The following is a 16,480-nucleotide window of genomic DNA, read 5'->3' on the forward strand; positions in this document are numbered from 1 at the left end:
ATGCCAATTGCCCTACACCAGGACCCCATACAGTGGCTCATGTGGTTTTAAAATTTTGGAATATCTCAATACTCTCCACTCTTAGTTTAGACCACATGTTAGTTAGCTTACATTACAGCAAACATTTTGCAGAAATATTGTATTGAAGCCACAAACTTTTTACCAAGCTACATTCCTTGCTCTATAAGGTGTAGAACATGGGTCTACAATTTTTTGCCCTCCAGCTGCTGCAAAACTACAGCTCCCAGCATGTCGGAACATCGAAAGACAGAAGGCCACTGTTTGGAGACCCCTGGTGTATAGTGTCTACAATAGATAATGAACCTGGTACACATGCTTATACATTTTGCTTATCCTGTGTTTAGAATCTAGGTTAATATGTGTTCAGATTACGAGACCTTTGGAATGGAAGCATTACAATAAAACAATCTTGCATCAACATTTTAATTAATAAAATAGACAGCACACTCATAAATGATTTTGTAACAAAAATAAAACCAACAAAATTTCTCATCTAATACTTTAAACTTTTTCATATTGGACTGCAGCAAGAATGCAACATCCATTCACTTTCGTCTAGCGTCTATGAGCTGGAGATAAAGCATTTGTAAGCAGTTCACTAGTGATCACTAATACCTGATTTGTTACCAAGTGCTACAAATATATTGTAACTGGTAAAATACTTTAGGCCATTTAATAGATGGAAAACAGCTCTGGTCTCCTATATAGCCTGCATAGGGACATATACATCATCATAGGAAATATAATAACATCACCATGTCACTATATTCCCTATGGAGATAATTCTGTTAGTTCTCTGGATATATTCAAGAGGTACTTCCCTGGAAAAAAACAAACATTTTTTATATCAACTGGCTCCAGAAAGTTAAACAGATGTAAATTACTTCTTCCAGTACTTATCAGCTGCTGTGTACGACAGAGGAAGTTGAGTTGTTCTCTTCTGTCTTACCACAGTGCTCTCTGCTGACACCTCTGTCCATGTCAGGAACTGTCCAGAGCAGGAGAGGTTTGCTATAGGGATTTGCATCTGCTCTGGAAAGTTCCTGACATGGACAGAGGTGGCAGCAGATAGCACTGTGGTCAGACAGAAAAGAAATTAAAAAAGAAAACAACTTCCTCTGTAGTATTCAGCAGCTGATAAGTGCTGGAAGGATTACAATTATTAAATAGAAGTAATTTACAAATCTGTTTAACTTTCTGGCACCAGCTGATTTGAAACAAATAGTTTTCCAGTGGAGTACCCCTTTCAGTAAAGATTAGAATTATTACTACTGGAAGAATGCAACTCCATAAACCATTGAATTAGTCAAATGTCCATTTTAGGGCGTTTTCCCAGTAAAAGAAGACATCCATTTATCCCCTACAGACAATGCCTTCCATATGGTTTAAATATATTATGATTGCCCTTCTCTTTCTACATAATCCAAGCTTCACATATGGACATGTGGTCCACAGACAGCCCCAAATGTTCTCTTATGAGGCACCTTATAAATAGGCTCAGACATAATGTCCAAACAGCCTCTATAGGCTTCCATACACCTTAGTAAAAAAGTTTGCCAACCTTGCCAATTTTAAAGGAACTGGTCATGTTCAATTTCATCCCTCATGTTTTCGGGGAGATATGTTGCTGCCAGAGCTGTCTTGCAGCAGCCTACCTCCCCTCTCCCCATTCACAACACATGAACATTTGGCCAAGCAGAGCGTTCATATGTATGGAGGGATCAGGAGGAGATATCTTTCAGCCGAACAAACGCAGAAAGCTATCAAAGGTCTATGGGCACCTTAAGGCAGGCAGCACTGTAAACTGTGGCATTGTCCCGATTTCCTTACGAATACTATTCAAGCATCTATCACATCCTTACACAAATCCAGGAAAGTGTCATGGAGGAACTGATGCTACATTTAACATAGATACAAATGGCATGGGTACAATTCTGTCTTTTGGAGTGCTATACCAATGTCAAATATTACATTTAATTCCATCTTCACAAGTTTGTTTCATCTGTATTTACTATAATAGCGCAACATATGATTAATAACAAAATGGATTTACTTGTCGGCTTATGAATGAGCCCATTGAACCCTTGAAACCTATTGAGGGACTGGCAACTGTATATCTAAGAGGTGTATATACATATGTCCTCTATAGACCTGTACTATAGGATGATGTTATTTGACATGATTAAGTCTAGTTTATTGGGGTTCTCTGCGAATTCAAATAATGTTGTTGGACATAAAATAGAAAAAATCGGATTTTCACTAAGCTTGCTTTACTAATTCTTAAATCCTCTATAAATCCCCTTTTCTGATATTTCCACCACCGCTGTTTGACATACATATTAATATGATATCACTCTATTAAGGGAATTAGTTACTGCAGTCGTAAGATGTGACGTTGGTACTGACGACATGTCATCCTACATCATCAAAACAAGGAATGACAGGGATACAACATTTTCTATTTTAGGTCCTTCATTTTTAGAAGAATTCCTAGAAAACCCATTTAAGATAATCATACATAACTTCTATTTTCTGACTAAACAGCTATTCTTTGATGCCTCTGACAAGCATTCAGTTGCCAGCCCTCATTCGCACAAACCAGGCCCTGGGGGTGTTGTGCTGCTTTTCCTGCCAACCAACCTCTAAAAGGGTTTCTTACATAATAACATATTTTTTACTCTTTGAAATGTACTTTCTTCTGTGTTAAGTCATTATTGAGGAATTCCAACTTTTCTCTATTCCCAAACTGAAGGTGCTCAAGAGCACACTACAGTCTATTCTATTACTTTACGCAGTGCCAAGGATAATAATAATATTAATAAGGAAAACAGTAGCATACCCCTTTAATGCATCCACAGCAGCACTAAGGTTAGTTGACAAGCAGGTAGTAAGTAAATTCAAAGATTTGTGTTATAATATTCCTTCCAGTTGTGTATCGTTTCAGTAGGGAATAGGGAGAATTACAGCATGTCTTCCTTGTACCATTGATTTCCAGTAATGAGACACCAACGATAAAGCTACTGAATATACTGTACTTAGACAAAGTCTAGTTGAGCGAGACAGAAATACAGATGGCAGCCGTGAGTAAATGATGTCTTATCTATTAAATACCAAATGCAAATGTGAATCTTTAGACAGCGCTCACAAATAGTCATGTAAAATAAGCCAAATAAAATTAAAATCTTTAACGAGTTCATTTTATCTAAAAAATAGTCATTTAAAATAATAAATAATAATAGTATATGCTTACAATAATCTTTCGGCAATCTTTTAAAAAAATACCCACTCTTACTATAAGGCTCCGTTTTGTTTTCAAACATGAAATTATAAAGGCATTTACGCAATACTTTACACAATCCGTCATCTTGTACGTAACAATTCCTTATAGTCAATTGCAGTTTTCTGACTATTTTTCTTGCTGTAACTTTGCAGCAGAGGCCTTAAAGTGTCAAAAAGTTTGGCATTAAAATATAAAGCTTGGAAGCCATTGTTGTTATTAAATTATATGTATCTATTTATGACATTCATTTAAAAGAAAATATTAGTAATATTGATTACATCTGAATACTGAGCAAAGATTATCTAGACTGATGTAGTATTTTAGGGGTAGGTTAGACTTAAAACATAAGTGTTCCTGTATTGGGCTCTGTTCTTTATGTATTCAAAAACTTGTTTGCTTATACAGTTTATAAAATGTGTAGTTTTTTCCATATTTTCTGCCGATAACTGACAAAAAATGTCTTTCAAAAAAATGTTTTTTTTTTTTTTTGTAATCAGCTAAAAAAAAAAAAAGAGCATTAAATGAAATGTGGCCTTGTTTTTTTTTTTTTTGTTTTTTTTTTTTACTGTGTGTGAACATGGCCTTAAAGGGAACCTGTCACATTGAAAATGCTGTCCTATCTCTGGGAAACATGCTTTAAGGTAAGAGGATTTAGGGATTTAGAGCAGATGAAGATGAGCAATTTTAAATATAGAGACTAAAGGAAAAGATTAAGAATAACTTGTCATTTTTTTCCATTTTATCTCCTCCTCATGTTGGGCTTAGGAGTCCAGTGGGCAGTCCTAATCAGTGATTGACAGCTGTCTCTGTATGCAGAGTCACGGAAGAAGGATGTCAATTACTAATAGGACTGCGTACTGCACTCCTAACCCTGAATGGACAGGAAATAAAAGAAAAAAATACAGTTATAATCTTTTCCCACAAAATTATGTATCAATCTTTTCAGCTCCTCCTGCTTGAAAACCTGGTGCCCAGAGATCAAACTGCATGTTCTCTGTGACAGATTTCCTTTAAAGGGGTACTCTGCTCCTAAACATCTTACCCCTTATCTAATGGCTAGGGGATAAGACATAAGACATCTGATTGCAGGGGGGAATGTACTAGACGTCACTCCCCCTCCCAAAGAAATGAATGGAGGAGGCTCCAACAAGCTTCCGTGTTCATGAAAGTCACAGTGCCATGCCAGAGATCGCGGAGGGTCCCCAGCGGCAAGACCCCCTGTAGTTAGACATCTTATCCCCTATCCTTTGGATAAGGTATAAAAGATGTTTAGGGACAGAGTACCCCTCTAAAGCGCTCTCTTGGAAAAAAATATGGCTAAACTAATATGCTTTAACTAACGTCCAATACACAGTTTTTTCACACGGGTATAGTTTGCTTGTATCATCTAAAAAGGAAATATGGGGGAAATTTATTAAAACCTGTCCAGAGGAAGAGTTGTCGAGCAACCAATTAGATTGCTTCTTTCATTTTTGAAAAGGCCTCTGAAAAATGAAAGAAGCTATCTGATTGGTTGCTATGGACAACTCAGCAACTTTTACCCTGGACAGGTTTTGTATAAATCTCCCCCATAGCATGCAACCATAGATCCGTATGAATATAACAATATCCTAAGATACATAAACAAACCATGTGTCCCGTCAGTCACTGTCTTTAACTGGACACATTTTACTGAAAGCAACAGCACATTTGTAACTTATTTTTTTTATAACTATATTGTAAACATATAGAAGATTATTGTCATGTAAACTAGGCAGGAGCCATAGGGCAATGTGGGTAAAATTCACATGTACAGAGCCAACCGGTGGTGGAATTATCACTTACTTTTCAATCTCAGTCTGTTTTTGGAACTGGGCCTTTAAATAGATTTTAATATATGTGTGTGTTTCAACTACAAATATGTAACTTTTTAACCTTTCATCTCAAAGTGCAGCCAGTAGAACAAACTAGATGTTTTTTTTCCCATTCTGGTTGCCATAGCTACATCCAGAATACTAAATGTAAAAATGTAAAAATCTAACAGATCCCACGTCTGGTTGCTGTACAATTGTTTGTCTTATGAAAATATTATTAAAACAGTTATATTTATGTGCCTGGACATAGCCATGGGAACAGCTAACATAGTAGAAGTCCAAACAGGCAATTTTCTATATTGTCTAATGTTTCTAATATATTATTAAAATTTTACATATGTTTTTTTTTTTTCAACTTAAAAAATATGGCCACTAGGGGACTCCCTCCTAGTGCAGGCCGCATTCATTGTCTCCAGCAGACCTGACTTTGGTCTCAAACCGGCCGGGCATGAGACCAAAGTCAGGAAGTGTGGGCGGGATGTTCGCTCTCTGCTCTGGCAATCATGCAGGGCAGAGCGAATGCTGTGTGCAGCCAATCGCTGCAGGTCTGCTCTCACCCCCCTCCTCTCTGCAATACACATGCAGAGAGTAGGGGAAGGAGAACAGCCTGCAGCAATTGGCCCTATCTTCTGTGCTGCACTCCTAGTATGAGCGCAGCATAGAAGAGTGAGGACGGATGATCACCCTAAGACGGCTTTAGATGATGTGCCTGCCGGGGAATGCCCCCTCACGACCGCCAGAGCTATCACACAGTGAGCTAAAGAAACACCACAAATCAGGTTAAAAATATCCCCGGGGGATTAAAATGAAGGGGGGGGGGGTTGTTATCAGGCTGGGGTGATGAATAATGGGGTAAAAAACATTTTTATTGACAGATACTCTTTAAAGAGACGAGACTTGCCTGAGACTGCAGCGATCAGGACTTCCCTTAAGTTCTTTAGATTTGCATGGGACTACCAGCAAATCTGTATCTTGGTCGCTGTTGTCTTGTGGTGCAAGTCTCGGAACCGATATCCTGCCACCAGAGCATCATTACAGCTATGCTTTAATAGGGTACTCCCCCGCCTCAGCTGAGTGAGGACACCAGGGCTTGTGATGTCATGGCCACGCCCCTTAAGATGTCACGACCATGACCCCTCAATCCATGTCTATGGAAGGGGGCATGGCAGGAGCGTGGCCATGACATCACGAGCCCTGGCGTCAGGCACTCAGCTTTGGAACAAAATGTTCCGAACGCTGAGGCAGTGGAGTACCCATTTAAGGGTGGGGTCACACGTGCCATATTTTCCTACTGCATATTTTTCCTACTCATTGAAGTCAATAGTTAGCAAAATATGCAGACGATTTTGCTACCTATTGACTTCAATGGGTAGGAAAATATGCAGCAGCAAATATGCAGCAAAATATGGTACATCTGACCCTACCCTAAAGCTAAAACCTTTTTAATCACAGTTTCTTTGTAGCTTTTCATATTGCTATAACTTTAGCACACAGCTTCCCACAGAGTGTGAATCTACCCACATAGACTGCGCTAACTGATTTTAGACATCAACACAGTTTCTTGTATGGATCATGCTGCGACAGACTGGTGACATTCCCTACTACTCATACTACATTGGAGTGCTAGGGAGAAGAACACAGCAAATGTGTGTTTAAACATAGAGCATGTACTTTACTTTCTCATTAAAAACACAATATACAAATTTGGAAACACTTTTTTTTCTTTTGGGGATCATAGTTGAGAGTACCCCCCTTGAAAATGTAATTGACAACTAATATAGTTGATCACTGCTTCCTCTAAACTGCATGGAATCCATGCTCAGGGAAAGTCTGCTCGCTCTCGCATAGACTTCCTTAATTCTACCCTGAATCCTCTGGCACAGCGCTCCTTATCACTTACAGCTGCATAAACTTCTCTGTTCTCTGCACTCATCTCTATGATCAGTGCAGGGAGGAAATGAGAAGCTGGGCCATAAGGGTCTATTCACACAGCAGAATTTCCAAAGTTCAGAAGTGTGAATGAGACTGCGGAATCCCATAGAAGTTTATAGGCTTTAATTTGAGGTGGGATTCCCCAAGCAGAAATTCTGCCATGTGAATAGACCCTAAGTGTTCATCGTTCTGTTACACCCAGAACAATACTAAGCCTGGAGAGGTGAGCAACCCACCAGATCATGGGAATGTAGCATTAACTCTTTCACCTTCCTCCACCAGGGATCTTAAAATTAAGCATTTGACTGTCCTATACTACTAGGGATCCTAACCTTAGCTCCTTAATTGCCCTTGTCCACCCTAGATGTTTAGACTACACTACCCTACATCACCAGGAATACTTGAACTGTCACTGTCCTAGACCACCAAGTATACTGACATTAAAGGGTTATTCTTAGGACATAAATTGATAGAATATTGCTAGGATACAGCATCTTCATTATTGGTGAGGGTCTAGCCTTTGAGGTACCCATCGGTCCTGTTAAAGATGAGGATGCCATGCTATTTCTGCCCTACAGCCCCTTTAGTGATTTTTTATGTACAGTTGCGCTCCTGGCCACATGGCTTTGCAGGGAACTGTGCTCAGCCCTATATGCTTTCAATGTTGTAGATTTTTTTGTTTTTTTTTTCTTGGGGGTGGGGGGGGGGTTGTGCAACTTATATAGTGGGGAGTTCTGTATTGTTTCCTGTGTATGAACTGCAAAAGAGCAAAGTGGCTGTGCTGCCATACTAACAACATGCCACAAGATTGGTATGGCCACATTGATTGATACACCTGTAAAGACCAGAGTGATCTCATTTGTATTACATATTGACTCATTTCCTTGCATTTTGCAGGGGAATGTACAATAGTTGCTGGTCCCTAGCACTAAAACAGGCAAAACGTATTAGATAATAATTTTACCAGTTGTCTGCTAGAGGTTAAATAGAAAAGGGAACAAAAAAAATGACATTGGGGAAGATTTACTTTAACTGTCTTAAACAGTGTAAACTTAGACTAGACAATCTAAGACTATGTTCACACACCACTTTTAGGTCACATTGTATGGCTGAAAAAATTTGCCAAAAGCAAATTATGACTGGAAAAGAGAATAAGGCTGAAAATTAGGCAGGTTTGTGAATCAAGACTAGAAATGTGCCAGATTTATCACATTGACAGTTTATGAAGCCTGGAACATCCTTTGACCATCTAGTTTAAGTTTAGACAAACTAAACTTTTCACCACAATATATCACACCACAGTTGTTGCTCCATATACTGTCTCTTGGATTATTTATCTCAAATCTTTATCATAAAGTGCCTCTGTAATTTAACAAATCTTTTGACATGTGTCAAAGATGTGTCAAAAGGTTTGATCAGTTTGGGTCTGGGTGTTCAAAGCCCCACCAATCATTAGAACGAACAAGCTTTAAACTTTACTTGCTGGCACACTGCAAACTCAACAGTGTTCAGACCAACACAAATTGTTAGAAAGAACGGGCTGTGCATTTCACTTTCTAGCTCTCTGCAATCTCTTTCAAGTTGCAGGAGATGCGCTCCATTTTAAGGCTATGTAACCCATATCCTGCACCAGAATGTAGATTGCAGCAAGCCTAGGAGTAAAGCGCAAAGCTGGAAAAAGTTTTTGTTAAATGAGAGGTACACTTTTAATTTTATTGTTCAGAACACTAAACCTCCTTCAGATATGGACTACTGGTTAGGCTTAGTCTAAATTACATGCCAAAGCTTTTGTACACTTTAATGGCTCAAGTCATTGTTAGTAAATGGCTCCCATCTAAAGTCTGCACAATAAACAAAAACACATTCTCATAATACAGTAAAGACTGTATGCACCATCTAAAAATAATTACTAATGGCCTTGTATGTATGAGCTTATTTCCCTGTGAACATCACAAAAATAAACACGTATACAAAATACATTGGAATGCATTTTTAGAAATCTATTTGAGAGTCCGATGGTATAGCTAAAAAGGTTGTGAAATTGTGTCCATCTAGAAGCCATCATTCATAGTTTAATGGATAAGCCCACCTAAGCAGTTTTTTCAGGTTTTGGGTTGCCCATTGTGCGTGATAGGGTTTATCTTTTCTAGTGAAACCTCTGCATCATAGTCCAAAATCCCAGAGAATGCTGGAGACATTTTGTCCAAACTCTTAGATAAACCACTCTCCTCTTCTTTTTTCAGAACCTCCTCTTCAGGACATATAATAGCATGTGGAATTAGGTAAACTAAGTTACACTCATTTGGAATCGAACCTTTGGGCTCTTGCTGACATGAATAGACAACTGCCCCATTATTGTTTATGCTAACTGTCTCTATAGCATTATTGGATGTAGGACAGAGTCTGTAGCAGCCTAATAATGTTGAGAAAGCCTTGCGGAAATCAGCATTGAAAGCATAAATGATGGGATTCAATGAAGAATTTGCCCAACCAAACCACACAAAAATGTCAAATGTGGTAGAACTGATGCAGAATGGTTCTGCTCCACTTGTGGATACACTGGGATCACAAAATGGCACCATACAGTTCAATATGAAAAAGGGCAACCAGCAGCAAACAAAAACTCCCATAATCACTGACAATGTCTTCAAGACTTTCGTCTCTCTTTTAAATGAGGTCTTCAAGGAACTTTCGGGCTGCTGGCAATCAATGCTACTGCCATTGCCTGTGCTGTTTTGGCAATTCTTGGCATGTACTGCCGCTCTTTCCAGAGCTGAAATGCGACGAATTTGCTTTGCTGCTATCCTGTATATCCGGGTGTAGGTTACAATCATAATGGCCACTGGTATATAGAAGCTAATGAGAGACGAAGAAATTGCATAAGTCCTATTTAGGCTTGAGTCACAGTTATCCATTGCGGTACCTTGTAAGGTAATGTTTAGGTCAAAAAAGCTGGTAGTCTTTGCTTTATGCCAGTTAAGCTGCACAGGAATGAAAGATATCAGAACTGATAATGTCCATGCAACACTTATCATTATAAAGGCTACTTTTGGGGTCATTTTCCTTTCATACCTAAATGGGCTGGAGATTGCCCAGTACCTGTCAACACTGATGACACAAAGGTTTAAGATAGAAGCTGTTGAACACATTATATCAAAAGCAACCCATATATTACAGAATGAACCAAATGGCCAAAAGCCAGCAATCTCTGCAACAGCTTTCCAAGGCATGACCAGCATGGCTACCAGAAGGTCGGACACAGCCAAGGAAATCACAAAAAAGTTTGTGACTTTGGACCTAAGATGACGAAATCTGATCACAGCAGCACAGACCAAGGTATTTCCAAAAAGAGTTGAAAGTATCAGAACTGAGAGCAAACAGCCCATTAGAATGCGAAATGAGGAATCTTTTTCTGCAAATAACATGTCTCCATCCATGCTGGTGATATTTATAGTCATATTGCCTTGTAAAATAAAAGCATCCCAAAATCCACAGTTATTGCTAGCAAATTTGGCCAGTTAAGTCCTCATGTTGCCCACTGGCTTGACCTTCCCATAACATCTGAAATGGTCCCCATGAAAGAACCATATGTGATTTATTGAATGTTTACACCCAGTGCCATGAAACAGCCGTCGTTGAGTCAATACTTGCAACAAGAAATACTATTCAGTCTATTTTACCAACATTCTTCAGTATAATCGACATAGGCAACATCCAAGGCTCTCCTTCCAGCATCCAGCGCACCAGCCATTGGTATTGTTGCCGTTTTCTTTAGACTGTGTTCTTTTATTCCTGCGTTATGTGTTGACTTATTCTTCAAGCTCTGCATTCAGAGGACGGCTTGGTATGTTGATCAGTGCAACAATGGTCAGTTCATCTTGGTTAATGCTTTCCGTGTTACTCTGATTCACTTTACCAAAAGATCTTTTCATCAAGCTGTTGAAAGAGAAAAGAAAAAGTAGGTTTTTATTATGTTCCCAAAGTAATGTTGCATATAAAAGTCCTTCCTACACTATTCTAGAGCTCATTTTTTTTCAATCCTTGGAAAACTCTTAAGTGCTATAATGCAGCTTTTATTGTCATTAAGACAACGTGACAAGAAATGTTATTTCAGCACTCACGTCTCAGGCTGAATTTGCAAATGCATGAACATAACAATGGAAAGACTCTGAGCACATGTATATTTTTATTCCGCCTTTCTTTAGTGTTACTTTTGAATGTTGTCATGTGAAATTTGGATCCTCTCATTACATGAAATCCTACCCTTTATTTTCTTCGGCTGCATTGAATACATTTTCTAACATAAACTTTAGGATGTACAGTTATTGTTGAATGTGCTTTATTCTATACAACTTTATGTTAAAGAAACATTCCCCCTGTATTCATAATGTATACAAAACAGTAGAACAAATGCAAGAAGAAATGTCTCTATTCAATAAGAGAATCAGAAAAATCTCTGTGTTCCTACAGGGTTATTCTGAGAATTTTTTTTTTATTTCACAGGGCCTATACCTTTATTTCATGGTGGTCTCGTAATTCTTATGTGATCTTTGCCCCGATGATCATTTTAGCAGCATACCTTCCCAGGGTGAAGCGTTGCAGTGCAGCCTGAAACATTACATCACTAGTTAGGTGTTGAAAGGGAGCCTGTCTGCTTCAATGGGGGAAGTGACCGAAGAGATCATTCTCCACAGGGATGCCGAGCATTGTAGTTTTAAGCACAGTATGCATGAAAGGGAGCTCAGCTGTGCTGCAATGGGAGGGCTAGTTGATGTGTGGGAGGGAAGAAAGTGACCTCACACTTACAAACTAGGGAGGGAACGCTAAAAGGAAATCGCAATAAAAAAAAGGTTATGGTAAGTTTTTTTCCTAAGCGTGCCCATTACTGTCAGGCCAGTATGTACTAAAGTCCCCTAATGTTGTTAATGTTGGATAATCCCTTTAAGGCTGGGTTCACTTCACTGACATGTTGTCTACAGATTTTCTGGGAAAAAGAATTGGTGCAAAAAATGTGCAGCATTTCCAATAGTAGCAAATTGGATGAGATCTTAAACATCTCATCCCTGAAGGTGATGGCCCTTTAAAAAGTAATGAAGGAGGAATTATAGAGGACGATGAGGAAAAATCTAATATATTTAAGAAATGTTTCTCCTCTGTATTCACAGAGAAAAGTGAAATGTGGGGTGATATACAGTGGGATAGGCTAAACTCTCCCTTTCATGTCACATATCTATTTGAGAAAAAAAGGGAACTCTACCAATGAGGCCAAGATATAAAAGCAAAACGTAACTTTTACTAACTGTATTTAAAAATACAATGAAATACAGGTACAAATAAAAACAAGTAATCGCCTCAACATTAATGAATGTAACACTCAAAAGAAGAATGTACAAAAGATGTTTCAGAGGAACAATAATGTACAAAAATAAGTTAGGTGTCCCAGTACCGCATTTCACACGGTACTTATTTATCTTGGGTCCCGATAGCCAGAGTCCCTAGGACTTAATATTCTTTGTTGGTCAGTTCGCCCCTAGTCGCCTCCATTATAGTGTATAGATTACTAATTTATCTATAAAATAATGTATATAGTGCTATTTCAGTATGCAAATGGTTAATTGCTTGTTTCTATAGCATTGCAGGGCCTTCGGGTCAGGTGATGCGTTCCAAGCCTCGCTCAGGATGAGTCCCATGCCTCGTTCTGGTATCTGTAGCCTCGTTCTGGTTCTACAGTGTACATGGAGCCTGTGACGTAAGCAATCCCCTCTCACCATGTAAAGTGAGTGGCAGACGTTCGGACCAATCAAAATCGCCACACCCCCTGCCCATATAAGGGAGCGGCGGCCATCTTATCTCGCTCTTGCTCCTGGCTTTCATCAGAGAAGGACCTGTATTGCAGTTGTCGCAGTGAGTTAGGCCTGAGCCTTGTGGTGACGGCCGAACGATATAAATTATAGAGTGTGTCATCCCTTAAACACTCTGCAGCCTCACCGGACTCAATATTTCCCCTAAATCCGGACGGATCTGCACATCATTCCCTAAATTCAGAGACTATAGGTCTTATGCAAGGTTCGCAACTTCTACCAGTCGCTAAGCAGCCAAAGAACTGTATTAAGAGACTGTTATTGCATATTGGATATTGCAAGCACTGCAGTAAAGTTATTGAAGTTCAAGTTAAATCTACTTGTGGACCTTCAGTCATTTCATTGCACCTATCGCTTCTGGGAAGGGCGGCGATAGGCCAGAACATAGATTCAGCATACCAGCCCTCACCCTGGCGTCACGAGTGACTGGGTTAATATTAACCCCTCATATACCAATATCCTACCATCCCTACCATACACCCCCCAAGGGCTACCACATAAGAATGGAGAGAAGAAGGGATAGGGTACAGGTGAGTATCCTAACCAGGAAATAGCCCTGCCTATTCTAACCCTTACCCTCACTATCAATAAGTGGGGATAGGGGAAAGGATAAACATTGGGTACCACTCAGATATAATCGCACTAGGTGGACCCTAACTATACTCTCATGCTCCAAAAATCCAAAGCGTTTCTCCCATATTTTTCAAAGGGTTCATCAGGGGTGGAGGAGAAATTAACATAACACAATCAAAGAGATAAATAATGCATCTCATACATGAGATCTACAATAGAAGTGCTTGACGCAATAGATGAAAGTCAAAGGTCACGGCCACAGTCACAGTCTTATAGCCTGTTGAGTAGAAGATGTCATGCATTTTGTTAGATAGAGGATGTTTGACAGTCATATAGTTGGCTAAGCATAAACGGGGGGTCCGTATTGGAGATGCCATAGGATAGTGATTTTTACTTAGCCAACTATATGGCTGTCAAATATCCTCTATCTAACAAACTGCTTGACATCCTCTACTCAACAGACTATAAGACTGTGACTACGGCCATGACCTTTGACTTTCACCTATTCCCTTAAGCACTTCTATCATAGATCTCATGTATGAGATGCATTTTTTATCTCTTTGATTGTGTTATGTTAATTTCTTCTCCACCCCTGAAGAACCCATTGAAAAATATGGGAGAAACATGTTGGACTTTTGGAGGATGAGACTATATTTAGGGTCCACCTAGTGCTATTTTATCTGAGTGTTACCCAATGTTTATCCTTTCCCCTATCCACACTTATTGATAATGAGGATGTTAGGAGTTGCGCCGTGGTCAAACATGCTGGCCATGGATGAAACTCCTTCTCTGCTGCCCGGTGCAGTCCGTACTGCGATTTGCATCCTGCAATGTGATCGCACTCAGCCCTCTGCTCCTTACCTTCCCCATCATTCCTGTGTCTCCTCTGTGCTTCCTGCTCGCCGGTGCGGCGTCCTCACCTCCTAGGGCACACGCGCGCCGGCTCTGTGAAATTTAAAGGGCAAGTACATAATTAATTGGTTCTTGCTGCCCATGACCTATAAGTATAGGCCCTTCCTTCTGACCCTTTCTGGATCTTTGTGCCCATGTGCCTTGGGGAAAGTGATACCAGAATCGTACCTAGTCTTACCATGTACCAGTTCTGTCTGCTTCGTTCCCTGACCACGCATTGTTGCTGCCTGCCCTCTGGCCTCCTTGCTACATATCCTAACCTTGTTGCTGTACCGCCTGCCCTGACCTTCTGCCTGTCCCTGACTATGAGTTTGTCTCATCCTTCTTTGCCACGCATCACCTCGGCTGCCTTAATGGACAAGTCGTATCAGGGGTAGTGACCTGGGAGCCACCTGCCGCAGCAAGTCCATCCCGCTTTGCGGCGGGCTCTGGTGAAAACCAGCTGCTCCCAAGATTCCGCTCCCTGGTATGGCTCAAATCATCATCCACACAAGGTAAAGCGGATGCAAGAAGGGTAAGGGTTAGAATAGGCAAGGCTATTTTTTGGTTAGGATACTCACCTGTACCCTATCCCTTCTTCCCTCCCTACTTATTTTTGTACATTATTGTTCATCTGAGACATCTTTTGTACATTCATCTTTTGAGTGTTACATTCATTAATGTTGATGCACATGTAATAAAAAAAAAAGGGAGGGAGAGAGAGACAGACGGGGGCGCAACCTGTGCCGTTACTCTGATGGCAATCGATGCCGTAATGCAAATAGAACGGTGCTCACCTGGTGGTGTTGTACGCAGAGTACAACACCTTGTAGCGTATGTCACCCAATTGCAGGGTAGAGGACCGGGAGCTGCCGGATGTAATCCTGTGTCGGAGGTTGTCTCTGACCGGTGCTGGATAGCTTGAGTTGTCCCGTGGAAGCAGGAGAAAAGATCCTCGTAGTGGCGCTCACTCGGTGGTTAACTGGCAGTAGCCGGGAGAGGTATGTGAAGCCTCGGTCGGCAATAAGCGATAGCGGACAGGTGGAATAATAAATCTACAGTTTTAATGGAGGGACTACGCGTTAAGCGTAGTCCCTCCATTAAAACTTTTGATTTATTATTCCACCTGTCCGCTATCGCTTATTGCCGACCGAGGCTTCACATACCTCTCCCGGCTACTGCCAGTTAACCACCGAGTGAGCGCCACTACGAGGATCTTTTCTCCTGCTTCCACGGGACAACTCAAGCATTCATTAATGTTGAGGCAATTATATGTTTTTATTGTGCACACATTTTGTACCTGTATTTGATTGTATTTTTATATAAATTTAGTAAAAGTTACATTTTACTTTTATATCTTGGCCTCATTGGTAGAGTTCCCTTTTTTTTTCTCAAGTATTTAAGTCTGTCTCCAAGGGCAACAGTACAGTATCTAAGTCAACAGAGGGTTACTGGTTTCCCTCAACGTATGTGTTCATGTATCTATATGAGAAACAAATAGAGTAACACTTATAAAAATAAAAAAAAGACAAATTACCAGGTCCAGATGGCATTCACCCCCACGTTCTAAAGTAGTTAAGTAATGTAATATACAGATGCATATTTTTTAAAATCCAAGGACTCTATAGTGACAGGGTCTGTACCACAGGTACCAATATTCAAAAATGGGTCAATAAGTGACCCCTTGTAACAGGCATGTTAGTTTAACCTCCATTGTCTGCTAATTGTTTGAGGGACTATCTCAATGAAAATAAGTGTATTATGACTCCATATCAGCATGGGTTTATGAGGGATCGGGCCTGTCAAACTAACCTGATCAGCTTTTGTGAAGATGTGAGCTTAAAGAGTAGCTCCTACCATCCTTTTTTTGTTTTTATCTGTCCCTGCCTATTGCCCATCTATCCCTAACCCCCTTCCTGCCTTTAATATTTTTTTTTTACTATATTAGAAATGCCTTTTTGTCTGCCTGGCAGTGTGCTCACTTACCAGGCAGACTTCACCAGCAGGCACAACGTCACTGATGCCTGCTGGTAGGGTCGACTTCCGTCCTTAGTTCATCTATACAGGGT

At 40.1% G+C, this 16,480-nt stretch overlaps 1 protein-coding gene across 3 annotated transcripts in view; it reads right to left on the reverse strand.

The window, feature by feature from the left end:
• Window positions 1-436: 436 nt before the first annotated feature.
• The window catches only part of DRD1 (dopamine receptor D1), a 95,908-nt gene continuing 79,864 nt past the window's right edge, over window positions 437-16,480 (reverse strand). For 2 of the 3 annotated variants that reach the window (XM_056574860.1, XM_056574859.1), the window contains exon 8: window positions 437-11,022. In XM_056574860.1, coding sequence (XP_056430835.1) covers window positions 9,189-10,544 — 1,356 coding nt within the window. In that variant the 5' untranslated portion in view covers window positions 10,545-11,022 and the 3' untranslated portion in view covers window positions 437-9,188. Of the gene's footprint in view, window positions 11,023-14,381; window positions 14,413-16,480 lie in introns of those variants that run through there. The other variant, XM_056574861.1, reaches the window with a different exon arrangement.

This window comes from Hyla sarda, chromosome 4 (genome assembly GCF_029499605.1).
Source record: "Hyla sarda isolate aHylSar1 chromosome 4, aHylSar1.hap1, whole genome shotgun sequence".
In the NCBI taxonomy this organism is placed as follows: domain Eukaryota; kingdom Metazoa; phylum Chordata; class Amphibia; order Anura; family Hylidae; genus Hyla; species Hyla sarda.